The 11971-nt window shown below is 40.5% G+C and overlaps 1 protein-coding gene across 1 annotated transcript; it reads left to right on the top strand.

The window, feature by feature from the left end:
* Positions 1 to 7070: 7070 nt before the first annotated feature.
* uncx4.1 (Unc4.1 homeobox (C. elegans)) lies at positions 7071 to 11518 on the top strand. Its single transcript, XM_027006166.3, has 3 exons — positions 7071 to 7674; positions 8407 to 8582; positions 10175 to 11518. Exons 1-3 carry the CDS (start codon positions 7410 to 7412, stop codon positions 11186 to 11188), a joined length of 1455 nt encoding a protein of 484 aa, XP_026861967.2. The 5' UTR covers positions 7071 to 7409; the 3' UTR covers positions 11189 to 11518.
* Positions 11519 to 11971: the final 453 nt, after the last annotated feature.

Genomic DNA, 11971 nt, shown 5'->3' with positions numbered 1-11971 from the left:
TGAGAACTGCTTTAAAGTATATGCAGAACATTTATTATTCCCATTAAACAATGGAGTGTAGTTTTACTAGAAATTCACTAAACCATTCGAGCTACTCACTTGTCAGGCCTTTATAAAGAGTAAAGGTGAACCAAGTCCTTCTGATAGCCCTATCATGGCTCACTTAAAGTGTCACCAATGATCCTGCTGTGGTTATTTAGTCTGTAAAGTCAGATAGACTTCTTTGAGTAAGTATATCATCCCCACACCATCCATCACAACCTGGGCCTGAGCCCCTGTCACTAAACTGCTTTCCTCCATTTATCCTGTGCCATAGTGAACACTGGAGCTGAGTCCACACAATGTGTCATTAGAGGCTGTGTCCTGACTTGGCTTCAGTATGACAGGTGAATCCAGTACATTACCTGGTCTCTTTAACAACATGTTTCTTTTAAGGTTTGCTGGTTGAATCAGCTCTCAGTGACCCAAAAGGTTTTTCCCTGGTTTCCCATAGGCCCAAGGGGTTTTTCACTAAGCATCAAACGGTTGTATATTGGCTTCCGCCTCCCCCAGCTACGCACAGGGTGCCCTTGGGATTTTCCTCTGATGTTGGATTCCTATCCAGTCCCTCATACAGGGGGTGCCCTTGAACGAAGCTTTCCTGTTGGTTATCACATGTTCTGAATGAACTGGAAATCTTCTTGCATGGTGAATCAGTCCTTGTGGGTTTCACTGTGCTTGGGGTGGAAATCTGACAACTCTGGTGTTATCCTGGGACAACTTGGTGTTCCCATGAGAATCTCCCAGACAGGCTCTTTGCCTGTAATGGTGAGGAATCAGAGGTGCTCCACATTCTGTATCATGTCCTCCTTGCTATCTTGGAAATAATCACATTCACTGGGGTTCTGGAGTTATATTACTAGGTAATTTAATGAGGAGAGTTCTGCTCAGCCTTAAAGGAGCTGCACTGGTTGACAACAATTCTGTTTCAAACAGAAGTACCTGAGGTTTGAGATCAGAGTTGAATGTCTGCAGTAAACAGTGGTCATATAACTGCAATAATGTGGGATGGATTTATAAGTCCTTTCAATAGTAAAGGTAAAACGTTTAATACATCTGTATGTATGAAAATAATTCTTTCAGCTCCTTTCCTTTTGCTCCCACAGGACTCAATGAGAGTGGTCTCTAGGCTAGTGATGACTCTCCATTTGAGTTATACATTAGCATTTTACAAGATGGGGTGCGTGGGGAGGTGTCTCTCAGTGATCATGCATGTTGTACTGTATGCTTGTCCACATTGTGAAGTGAACACACCAAATTATATTTTAATATGACTAGACTTGAACCAATATTGCTTTATGAATTTTTCTTAGTAACTGAACAGATCTGAGAATCATATACTGAAAAATGCCTTTTATTTAGAACTTAATATCAAAATGCACTGTTACAACAGATATTTGACATATGCTTAAGCAAAACCTAGTTTAATGTCAATATACTGATACCATTAAAAACCCTTTATGTAAAACTAAACAGACAATGGTGCTTCTGGCTATTGTTAGTAACAGAAGCAAAGCAATACACAAGTGATTGATAGAAACTGCACAAACAGTTCTGTAATATGAATAATGTGATCACAGCATATGGAAACTTAGCTGACACATTGTTGCACACTAAAAATAATAAGCAAAATATATCCTTTAAGTCAAACCTGAAAATAAACAATTCTGTTTTCTGCTATGCTGTGAAGGTGCATTTCAGACCTATTTGCATATTACTAAATCTAGGAAATATATCTGAGTGGTTGATACATCTCTGAGTGGTTGTGTATGCATACATGTGACTTATGCAGTATTATTATAATCATCATCACAATTTTGTTAAGAATGTGAGAATGATACTAGGCCTTGTTCCACATACTGTGTATTGTTGTGCTACATATTAATAGATACATAATTGTATATAGCTATTTGTATGACTTAAAAATTAAATAATGACAAAGTTTTGGACAGATGTCCTTCATCAGCTTTGTGTGTGTGTGTGTGTGTGTGTGTGTGTGTGTGTGTGTATATATATATATATATATATATATATATATATATATATATATATACCACTCTGCATACCATTTTCAAAATGTGACCAGTAAATAAAATAAATAAAGAGCTACAACCAGCAAGTTTCAAGTTTCAAGTTTCAAATTTGGTTTATTTGTCACATACATAGTCATACACAGTATAACTCGTAGTGAAATGGTTGAGAGTGCTCTGTCCAAACTGAGGAAAAAGAAAACAGGGGTGCATAGAGGTTCATTATGCATTTCATTATGCAAAAATACACCAACTATAAATTCAAAATGATCTGAAAAGAGTTACGTATTTGCTATCTACTTAACAGTATAGTAATGTATGTACTATATCAAAACATTTCTTGGTCTGCTGGAGGAGTAGGTCTATGTTATTTTTACTTCATTAAATGTATTCTGAAATAGCAACACTCCAGTTAATTATAGTTAATCCAATGCTCTTTCCAATGTTACATATTTTAAAGAAAATGAAGAGCATACAGTATGTCTAGGGCATACAGTTTTTCTGTTAAAGGTAAATGATCCTTACTATTACCTCACTAAAATATGGTTATGGCTATAACCTATTTTAAGGTCTTCTGCCTGACCAAGGCTACGATGTTTTAGCAAAATATTTTAACTACTTTTTTGCTTTTGCTTGGGTAGCCTTTTTAAAAATAACAAGTTCTGCAGGACAGAATAATCTAGGAATTGAGATATTAAAAGGGTCCCTAAAACTCTCCACTGACCCCACCTTCTGCCAGTTTAATCCAATTTGGCATGTTACACGAGGATTTCTAAACTCGGGCGTGCTGGCGCACAATATTTCACGAAGCACTGGGTGGCGATAAAGCAATGGCCTCTCGCGCGAGGATTTTGCAAGTTAGCTGTAGGGCCTCAAGTCCTGAACTACTTGTAGCATCTGTTTTCAAGTTCGGTCAACAATGAATTCATTATTCTTGTACATGTTCTGACACACACATATACTCTCTCTCTCTCTCACACACACACACACACACACGCACACACGCACATACGCACACACACACACACACACAACCATCAATTGCAGTGTGATTAACAGGAGAAAATTGTAGGTGAAAAATATGCAAATGATTCTGGCACAAAGGCTCCGCACAAATTGGCGTCACCATTCTTCAAATGATATCATTACTATATTTTGAAAATGTTAATCTGTTCAACGGATTTCCCGCGGGAGGCAAGTAAATTAGTTCTATTTCCGTGCATGCTAGCGCGGGGAACCAGGAAGCGACAAGCACCTTCGATTCGCTGATTACAATTAGGCAGCCTCGGTTCGGGCTCCGACAAGCATTGATAGTTTTCGGCATATTAAGCACGTTTTAGCAAAAGGTGATAAGTCAGTTTTAATTGAGATGAAATTATTACTTTAATGGAAGTTTGGGTTATTATTATTAAAAGGTTCTCTCTCATTTAGGATTCCATTTTCCCCTGCTTCATAAATGCAGACCGGGGTAAGATTTCTGAAGGGCATTATAGGTTGACAGGGCTGAATAAGGTAATTTCAAGGGGAATTACTTTTTCCTCTATCAGAAATGAAGTGAATTAAAAATCCGAATCAACCGCTGTTGCTTTCTGCTTTCTGTGCGGACAGCCGAACAACTGTAGATAATTATTGCGCGGGAAAGTTTTAATTGCGTGGATTAGCTGAATGGGATCAGGGGGAATGTTTCCGAGTGGGCTAGCCTAGTTTCCCCTAAAACATCAAACTATGTGTCTGAGTGAAACGCAAACACAGGAGGAAAATCATTTGATTCTTTAATTGGCCCCGCATTTAGTTCCGTTTGTGGATCAAATCACACATCCAACAATTAATTTACGTTTCACACTATAATTATCTGTAAATCGAATAATGTGCAGCTCAATTTAGATAGTTACTAATTAACTCGTATGAAGTTAATTAAGTAATTAAAACAGTCAATACTCGCATATCAATTTGTTAATTAAAAATAAATGTGATTTCTATGTGTCCCCAGTATTATTGAGAGTTTTCATGAGCCTAAGGGTGAGAGTGTGTTTACCCGGAGCTGAGAGCACGAGCACCTGCCGTGCAGGGCTAGGTCTCTTTAGTGAAATTTAATAATGGGAAACCTCGGGAGATATAACCGCGTTCGATATTGACACCTTTGGTCGGGGACAGCCGGGGGTCTGCATATATATGACTAGTTTTCGCCGAGTGTTTAAACGGCAGGCCTGTTTTAATTTGACTGCCCTGAATGGCCTACAGCTCGGGCTGACAGTTTAGGGAACCGTGATGCTTGGTGTCAGTCTAGTGACTGAGAGAGAGAGAGAGAGAGAGAGAGAGAGAGAGAGAGAGAGAGAGAGAGAGAGAGAGAGAAACACACACACTCACGGGGGTGGGGGTGCGGTGCTGATAACGCACACAAGATAATTGAGTAAGATTTCCAAATTGTCTAAATGCCTTTTTGTTTTTGTTTGTGTGTGTGTGTGTGTGTGGGGGGGGGGGGGGTGTGAGTATGGGTGTGGGTGTGGGTATGGGGGGGTTTACAAGTTTCATTAAAGTTCATCTATAATTATAGAACTTGGAAGTTTAATTCATTTTCATGCTATAAAATAGAAACCTTAACATAAAACAAGTATAGATAAATAAAAGATGCATGATATACTCAGTTAAAGAGAGGTGAGTCTTGTTTAATTGAGTGTAGAAGTCAGTTTTAGTGTCAAGAGTCTATCCACGACCCGTGTCTTTCACTACCCGGCCATTAGATTTCCCTGTTCATATATATTTTTGGAAGTTTCGCATGTCTGCTGTTTCAAATATAAACGAAAATGTGGTAAAGGTGATGGAGGTTTGCTTAACACTGTGCTTACATGCGCCTCACGTGCATATTCTTATCAACTTAATTAAAGCTCGCGCATCTAACTCTACCACTCGGCCGGAGAGGAATGGATTAAACACGACGGGCGTCTCGAAACGCCTCGTAGGGGCCGTGTGTCAAGAGCTGCCTTCCCGGGAACCGCGTGCGTCTGGCGGATACCGTGCGCTCAAAACCGGAGGGGGGGTCTTTTCAATCTTTGGCTTTCAAAGAGCAAACGACAAGGAGCCAATTACTGAATTTTGATGTTGAAGGGAAAAAAAGAAAAACAGAATAAAACGATTTCCATAATTCGTGTATGCAGAGTGATGAAATGTTTGGGTTTAAAGTGTAGTGGATGAGAGAGTTATACAAAGGAGGCTGCATCAAACGAGCGCTCTTAGCACGCGGAAGGCTTGCTCTCACCCGGGGAAAGCAGGCTTTGAAAGGGACCGACGCGAGGAGAGGCCTTTTGAAAGCGCTGATTTGAAATGAACACATTGAAATGCAGAGAGGCGGCCAGCCTGGCAGACCGCAGGGTCAAGTGACGAACGGATTATATGCTTCTTCATAATAATATTAATTAAACAATTTGCATGCTAATAAGGTAACAATTATCGCGCCTTTCTGCTGAAAGATTCAGGTTATTACAACACGCCAATCCGGGTGTCACCGAAGGTCAGTGCGAGCGAGGGAGCGGGGAGAAATTTCAACTCAAATTAACATTCTGGCAGCTGGAGAAATTGGATAAATAAAGTCGAATTAATTCCCGGTAATGGAGGATGAGGACGGGTGGGAAAGCCCGTATGCTTACTTTATACATGGAGAGTATTGATTACTATTCTGTATTCAGGACCATGCCGCTTTCGCTTTCTCTCTCTCTCTCTCTCTCTCTCTCTCTCTCTCTCTCTCACACACACTCTCTCTCTCACACACACTCTCTCTCTCTCTCTCTCTCTCTCTCTCTCTCTCTCTCTCTCTCTCCCGTTGGGAAATGAAGCTGTTATCGCCGAGGGCGGAAGTAGGACACCTTTTGCATTTAGGCTAGTAGCCTACTTAGAGACAGATGGAATTAAGTAATTGGGAATAGGTTAGGTTTAGGGCCTCAGTTCGACACAGGCCACCATACCTCCATAATTACTTCACATTTATTTCCCAATTTTAGCTACTTCTGTTTTAGTTTTATATTATATACGCATTATATATGCCCATACTTAGCCTATGCTTGGCAGTTACTGTAATACATTTATACCCAATTGGTCAAATCAGAATTCTGAACAAGTAAAAAGAAAAAAATCACATCCATCTGCTTACATCTTGCACAAAATTTGTAGACCCCAAATCGTCTTATTTCAGATTATAAAAAGAGCATACCACAGACAGACAAACAGACAATCACACAAATCCGATCAGTTTGGCCGGGGGATGGGTGGGTGAAGTAGGTGGGTGGGGTCTTGGCGACATGGCAGGAGCTCATGTCCTTACACTTCGAAGTAAGTAACTAACGTTGAAAACTGTAATTGCGAACGAGGTTCAGTTGTAAGTAATATTCAGCGTTTAAGCTTTTATAAAGTTTTGTAAATCATCACCAAGCGGCAAATCGAAAACTTTTGCAATACGTCTTTCATGCAAATATTTGACGTCCAACTACATGATACTCTGCAGGCCGTGAAAATGTTTGTGAGTATTTAGAAGATATTCATTCAGATGCCCAGTATTACACTAGAAAACGCTTTCTGGCGCTGTTTTTTCCCATGGTGTATATATTTACATTTACTGGGAATGATTGGTTTACAAAAAAGTTTCCTAAACGCGCGTATCTAGCTATTACAAAAATACTTGTAGTTATAAATTCGTTCTGACAGCTGTAATGGGATGTTATGATTGAGAGGGTCTACTATGGGATAAAGCTATTTGGGGTAAGATGCCTCCATGTAACTGGAGAACACGTAAAAGGGTAAAACACACCCTGAAATAAAGCCCTCGATAATTCCTGCCCCGACCAGAAGCTATGTTACTGTTTCCGACAAGCGTATGAAACGTCCGGATTTCTAAAGACACAAGAAGAAAGCTCACGTTGTATCTTTTAACATTTAACTAGGACTCAATCAATTGCCTGTTTCGCCACTCCCCTTTCTCCTCCCTCTCGCCCCGTTGTGATGTTTCGTGTCGTGTTGTGACAGTGGTGGTATTGTTTATTGAGGTGGATGTCAGGTATAATTAGCAATCGATATGGAAAACGGTTTAAACCCCGTATATGACGTCACCGGCGATTAACGTTTCTTATTGGTCCCAAATTCCCCAACGCGGAGGCTAATCATTCGGAAAGGGGAAGTCGATGTTGACAAAGTAAAGGGGAGAAAAAAGGCGCGTGCGCTTTCTGTTCTCCGCTTATTCCTTATTCGAGGGCGCAAAGCATGTCCACGTTCTTCCGTCAGCCGTTGCTGTATGCGCTTTAACAGAGAGTTGGAGGTTGTTCGTGAACACGAACCCTTGTTTCGGGAGATGAGATGATGGACAGTAGGATACTCGAGCACCCTCATGCCCAATTTGGAAGCTCCATGGGTGGAATGGTCGGGGTAGGCTTTCCGTACCACCTCAGCCACCACCACGTTTACGATCTCTCTGGACACCAGCTGCAGTCCGCGGCCACCGTACCATTTTCTATAGACGGATTACTAAACGGATCCTGCTCAGCATCTGTGGTTAACTCCGGTTCCTTGCTCGCAACCGGCTGTACCGTAAACGGGGACAGTCAACAATACAAACTCACCGGTAAGTGAAAATAAACATCCTTCCAGATTTTAGCGATATAATCTGTGAATTCTTTAGGAGACTAATTTTGTATGGCTCGGAGTGAACTGACAATTTCTCCTTTTTTATTTTAAAATGGTTGTATATTAATACCAACAATTAATTCCAACATATTTGTCTTGTTTTGGTAACTACCAGAAACCTGACATAACCTGCTGAAATATTAGGATCTACTGTAAACACATTATATACAGTTCATCGATTGATGATATGAATATTTCAAACACAAAAACAAACTGATGGTTTATCCATACAGTGCGTAATTGCAGATGAAAACATTCCGTACTTTCCATATATTTTGTTCACATATAAGACCTCAAACAGATTATGTAAATTCAGTCTGAGATGCAATCTAAGCATGAATTTGGATTTAAACGTAAATTATATTATATAGTCGTAAAACAGCTTCTGGTCTTTACGGAACATTGTCTTATTTGGCCTGTATGCGATCTTTCTGTAAATAATCTCCTCACACAGAAAAAAATACAGTAACATATTTTCGATTATGTGATTAAATGAATGTATCGTAACTGTTTTTATTTTGCTAAGGAAAGTTAAATTACTGGCACATATATTGAATTTAATAAACTTTTAGTACAATGCAGAATTTTTAATAAAATTATGTGTGTGTTCTGCGTGCGCGTACGAGCATCTCGATATTCGCATGGTTATTTATCGTCTCTGTTGTTTTAGATGCCGGAGACCCAGACAAAGAGAGCCCCGGGTGTAAACGCAGACGCACCCGTACAAACTTTACCGGGTGGCAGCTGGAAGAGCTCGAAAAAGCATTCAACGAAAGTCATTATCCGGATGTGTTTATGCGCGAGGCTCTTGCACTACGGCTGGACCTTGTTGAGTCACGTGTTCAGGTAAATATGTATTTGTACCCTTCTATAATGTAATTTCTACCTAATGTGTTTTGCCATTTATTAGGACGATTTGAAAAAGGCCCACAGGCGGATCATCCGGTGCTATTATATTAGCATATATTTAACAATGATTAGAAACTGAAGGTATCCTTCATAAATCTTTCACCTTTTCTGTTCTTGAAATAATGATACAATATATTGTGATTGTAGTAGATATAGATCCGTTGTATTTTGTTTTGAAATTGTTAAATCTCGCATGTTAGGAAAAACCTATACATAACTATAGCAGTAGCATTTAAGATAAACTACATATATAGATGGACTTATACAAACACACACACACACACACACACACACACACACACACACACACACGCAGGCAAGCAGGCAGGCACACACGCACACATACACATGCACAAACAAAACAATATTTTATTTACTCTATCGATAGCAGCATAGTCTTAACTATGGTTACTTTTTAAAACCAGAAATATAACCATTAATGCAAACAAACTATCGGTCATTATGGGACGACTACTGCTGAGATGAATTAATCAAGTGCATTGTAACTCTTTTATGAACGTGCTGGATCAAAGAATTTTTCTTGTTTGGGGAGCTACAAACTTAACTTTAGAATAGTCATATACTCTCAAAAGATTAGCACTGTAACATCAATATTTAAACTTTATTATTATTTCTTATTTTATTGCATGCACTGCTATTGTCATGTACCCCGCCTGACGTCTTGATGTTAGTATGCGATTTAGCCTGCTGTTGATTGCTTACTCCCGCGTTATCAGCACTGAACAGAAGGCAGTCGCTACGCGAGGGGCCTGGGCGCGGGGTGCGAAGAGCGTGCCTGCTGCTGCTTGGCTCATCTGGGCCAAATCTGTCCTCGCGCTTACATGCGCAAAAATTAGCGGGGATGCAAACCCAAATTAGCAACGCTAGGACCAAGCATAATTGCGAGACTGAGCCATTACACTGAATAAACCGGCAATTAAGGTGAACGCATCTGCGGCTGTAGACGGATTCTAAAATATAAAGCCGGTTTGGCAGTTTGAGAGGTCCTTCATATATGTTTTTGCTTGTGCAATCTAGTTTATTGTGTTATGGATTTAAGAGCTATTTAGGCCTTGATTAAATAAATAAACAAATAAATGTATGTTAGAAGATACGAGAGAAGACAGCTGCATGTGGTTTGTCATATGTTACCAGTAAAATAAATGTTTAATATTAACTGTTGAGTAAATCCTCAGTAAATCCATTCAACAGCTTGTGCGTTTAGTTTATTGCCAAAGTTAGATATTTTATGTCTTAGCCTATTCTCAAAGGGTTGATACATGTACGTCATTTATTTACGACTTTCTATTCTTTGATTAATTTAAGGGTACCTATAACCTATTAACCTGTATTGATCTAAAACGTCCCCTGCACTACGTGACATTAGGTCTGAATGTCCATTGCATTCCTGTTTTTCTCTGCTATCAGTGTACAAAAATGTGATCAGAGAAGCCCTATTAGCTAAGTATGCAGCGTGAAGACAGAGTCTATATGGTATTAATTAAGATAGTTCTCGTTGTTGACTGTAGGTCTGGTTTCAAAATCGGCGAGCGAAATGGCGGAAAAAGGAAAATACCAAGAAAGGACCCGGCCGACCCGCTCACAACTCTCACCCAACAACCTGCAGCGGGGAGCCGATGGACCCTGAAGAGATCGCGCGACGAGAGTTGCAGCGCGTGGAGAAAAAGAAACGGAAACAGGAACGCAAACTACTCAAGTCACAGAACAAGCTTTTAGCAGGGGAACTTCTTCATACGCCTGGATCGGACAGTGACAGTGGAGTCTCGCAAAGCACAGATAGTGAGACCGCTCAACGTAGCGGGGCAGTGTCTAACCCACATACCCATCAAACTGAACATGCCTGTGACCAAACCCCGCGGCACCAAAGAACCGGTGCAGGTCACGAAATTGCCGAGTCAACAGACTCTCCCCGGAACTCAGCTCTGTGCCCCACCAGCGACGTCACGCGGCCTTCCGCATTTCAGAAGCTTTGCCCTTTTAGCGTGGAGAGCTTACTGGCCGACTCAAGTCCCAGGCGGAAACCCGTGCTGGAATTTCCTCAGCTACCATCTCAGAGACCTCTGGTTGGCAAAGGCCATTTCTTGTTGTATCCCATTACACAGCCTTTGGGTTTCATTGTGCCGCAGACTGCGATGAAATCGGGTCAGGATGCAGGTATCTCTAGTCACAGATGTTCTACCACAGACGACTCAAACCAAAATGCTCCCCAGTTAAATTCTGGAAATGCTACAAGAAGTAAAAATCACATATGCAGCGGCAGTGGCACCAACAGCTACGGGATTGAAGATAAAGGGCTGAACATTTGCTTGAAGGATAGTGAAAACGGCTCTGTCCTTACTCCTATAAAAAGATCAGACAGAACTACAGTAGCTTCTGATGCGGCTAATCTACCACAAACTACGGTTTCAAATGCAGTTGAGTCAGATCTCACGAACAAAGCCGTGAAAGAAAGCCCGTCCCTGAAATTGTCGGATTGCTCGGACACGAGAACACACAGTTCGTCTGATACAAATATAAATTGAGAAGATGTGGATATGGACTGAAAACGGATCGAACATGGAGACAAGGAGACTTGTCACGTTCCCAAAGCTTATCACGACACATTTTTGTATACAAGACTTTTGAACTACTTTTTAAAAAACATTTTTCAAAACGGATATTCTTCATTCAGGTGGATTATAGGTTTTTGTTGTTTTCTTTCATTTAAATAGTCCTATTAAATTGGACTCTCCCGAGGGGAAACGTGTAGTCGGGATATTAGAACAACGTGAATCCTCAAACATTGTAAAAACGATAAAGTATCAAAGATATTTATATATGTAACATTTTCATAAATAAAAACGTATTGTAAAAGAAAAGAACATATTTATTTATTTTTTTACGTACTGCTGTCGCCACAGTCCTTGCAGTTAGCCTGCCGTGTTTTGTTTATCGCTTCGATGGGCTCATGTACTGTGGGCTCATGTTTATTGCTTTAACAAATTCACTCATACAAAACCTTCCATCGAATTGAGGTCTCGCGCCGCGGGCGGTAGGACCCGGTCAGCTCCTGCGGAGTTTTGATATGAAAGTAATTATTTTCCCGGTGGCGGCTGGGACGATAGCCTAGGTTTTTTTTTTTTCTTTTAGCCTGAAGGGTTATTATACATTACCGATTCCAGCGATATGAAATCACATAAACTTCCAACAATAATAGAATTAGCATGAAAGGCTGGCGAGTCAGATTGAAATGGGGAAATAATAGCTTCGGCAGCTGTGTGTGTGTGTGTGTGTGTGTGTGTGTGTGTGTGTACGCGCACGCGCGC

Source organism: Electrophorus electricus, chromosome 18, assembly GCF_041902795.1.
Source record: "Electrophorus electricus isolate QZ-2024a chromosome 18, ASM4190279v1, whole genome shotgun sequence".
Taxonomy (NCBI): domain Eukaryota; kingdom Metazoa; phylum Chordata; class Actinopteri; order Gymnotiformes; family Gymnotidae; genus Electrophorus; species Electrophorus electricus.
The sequence above is the reverse complement of the archived record's forward strand: the minus strand, read 5'-3'. Positions and strand labels throughout refer to the sequence as shown.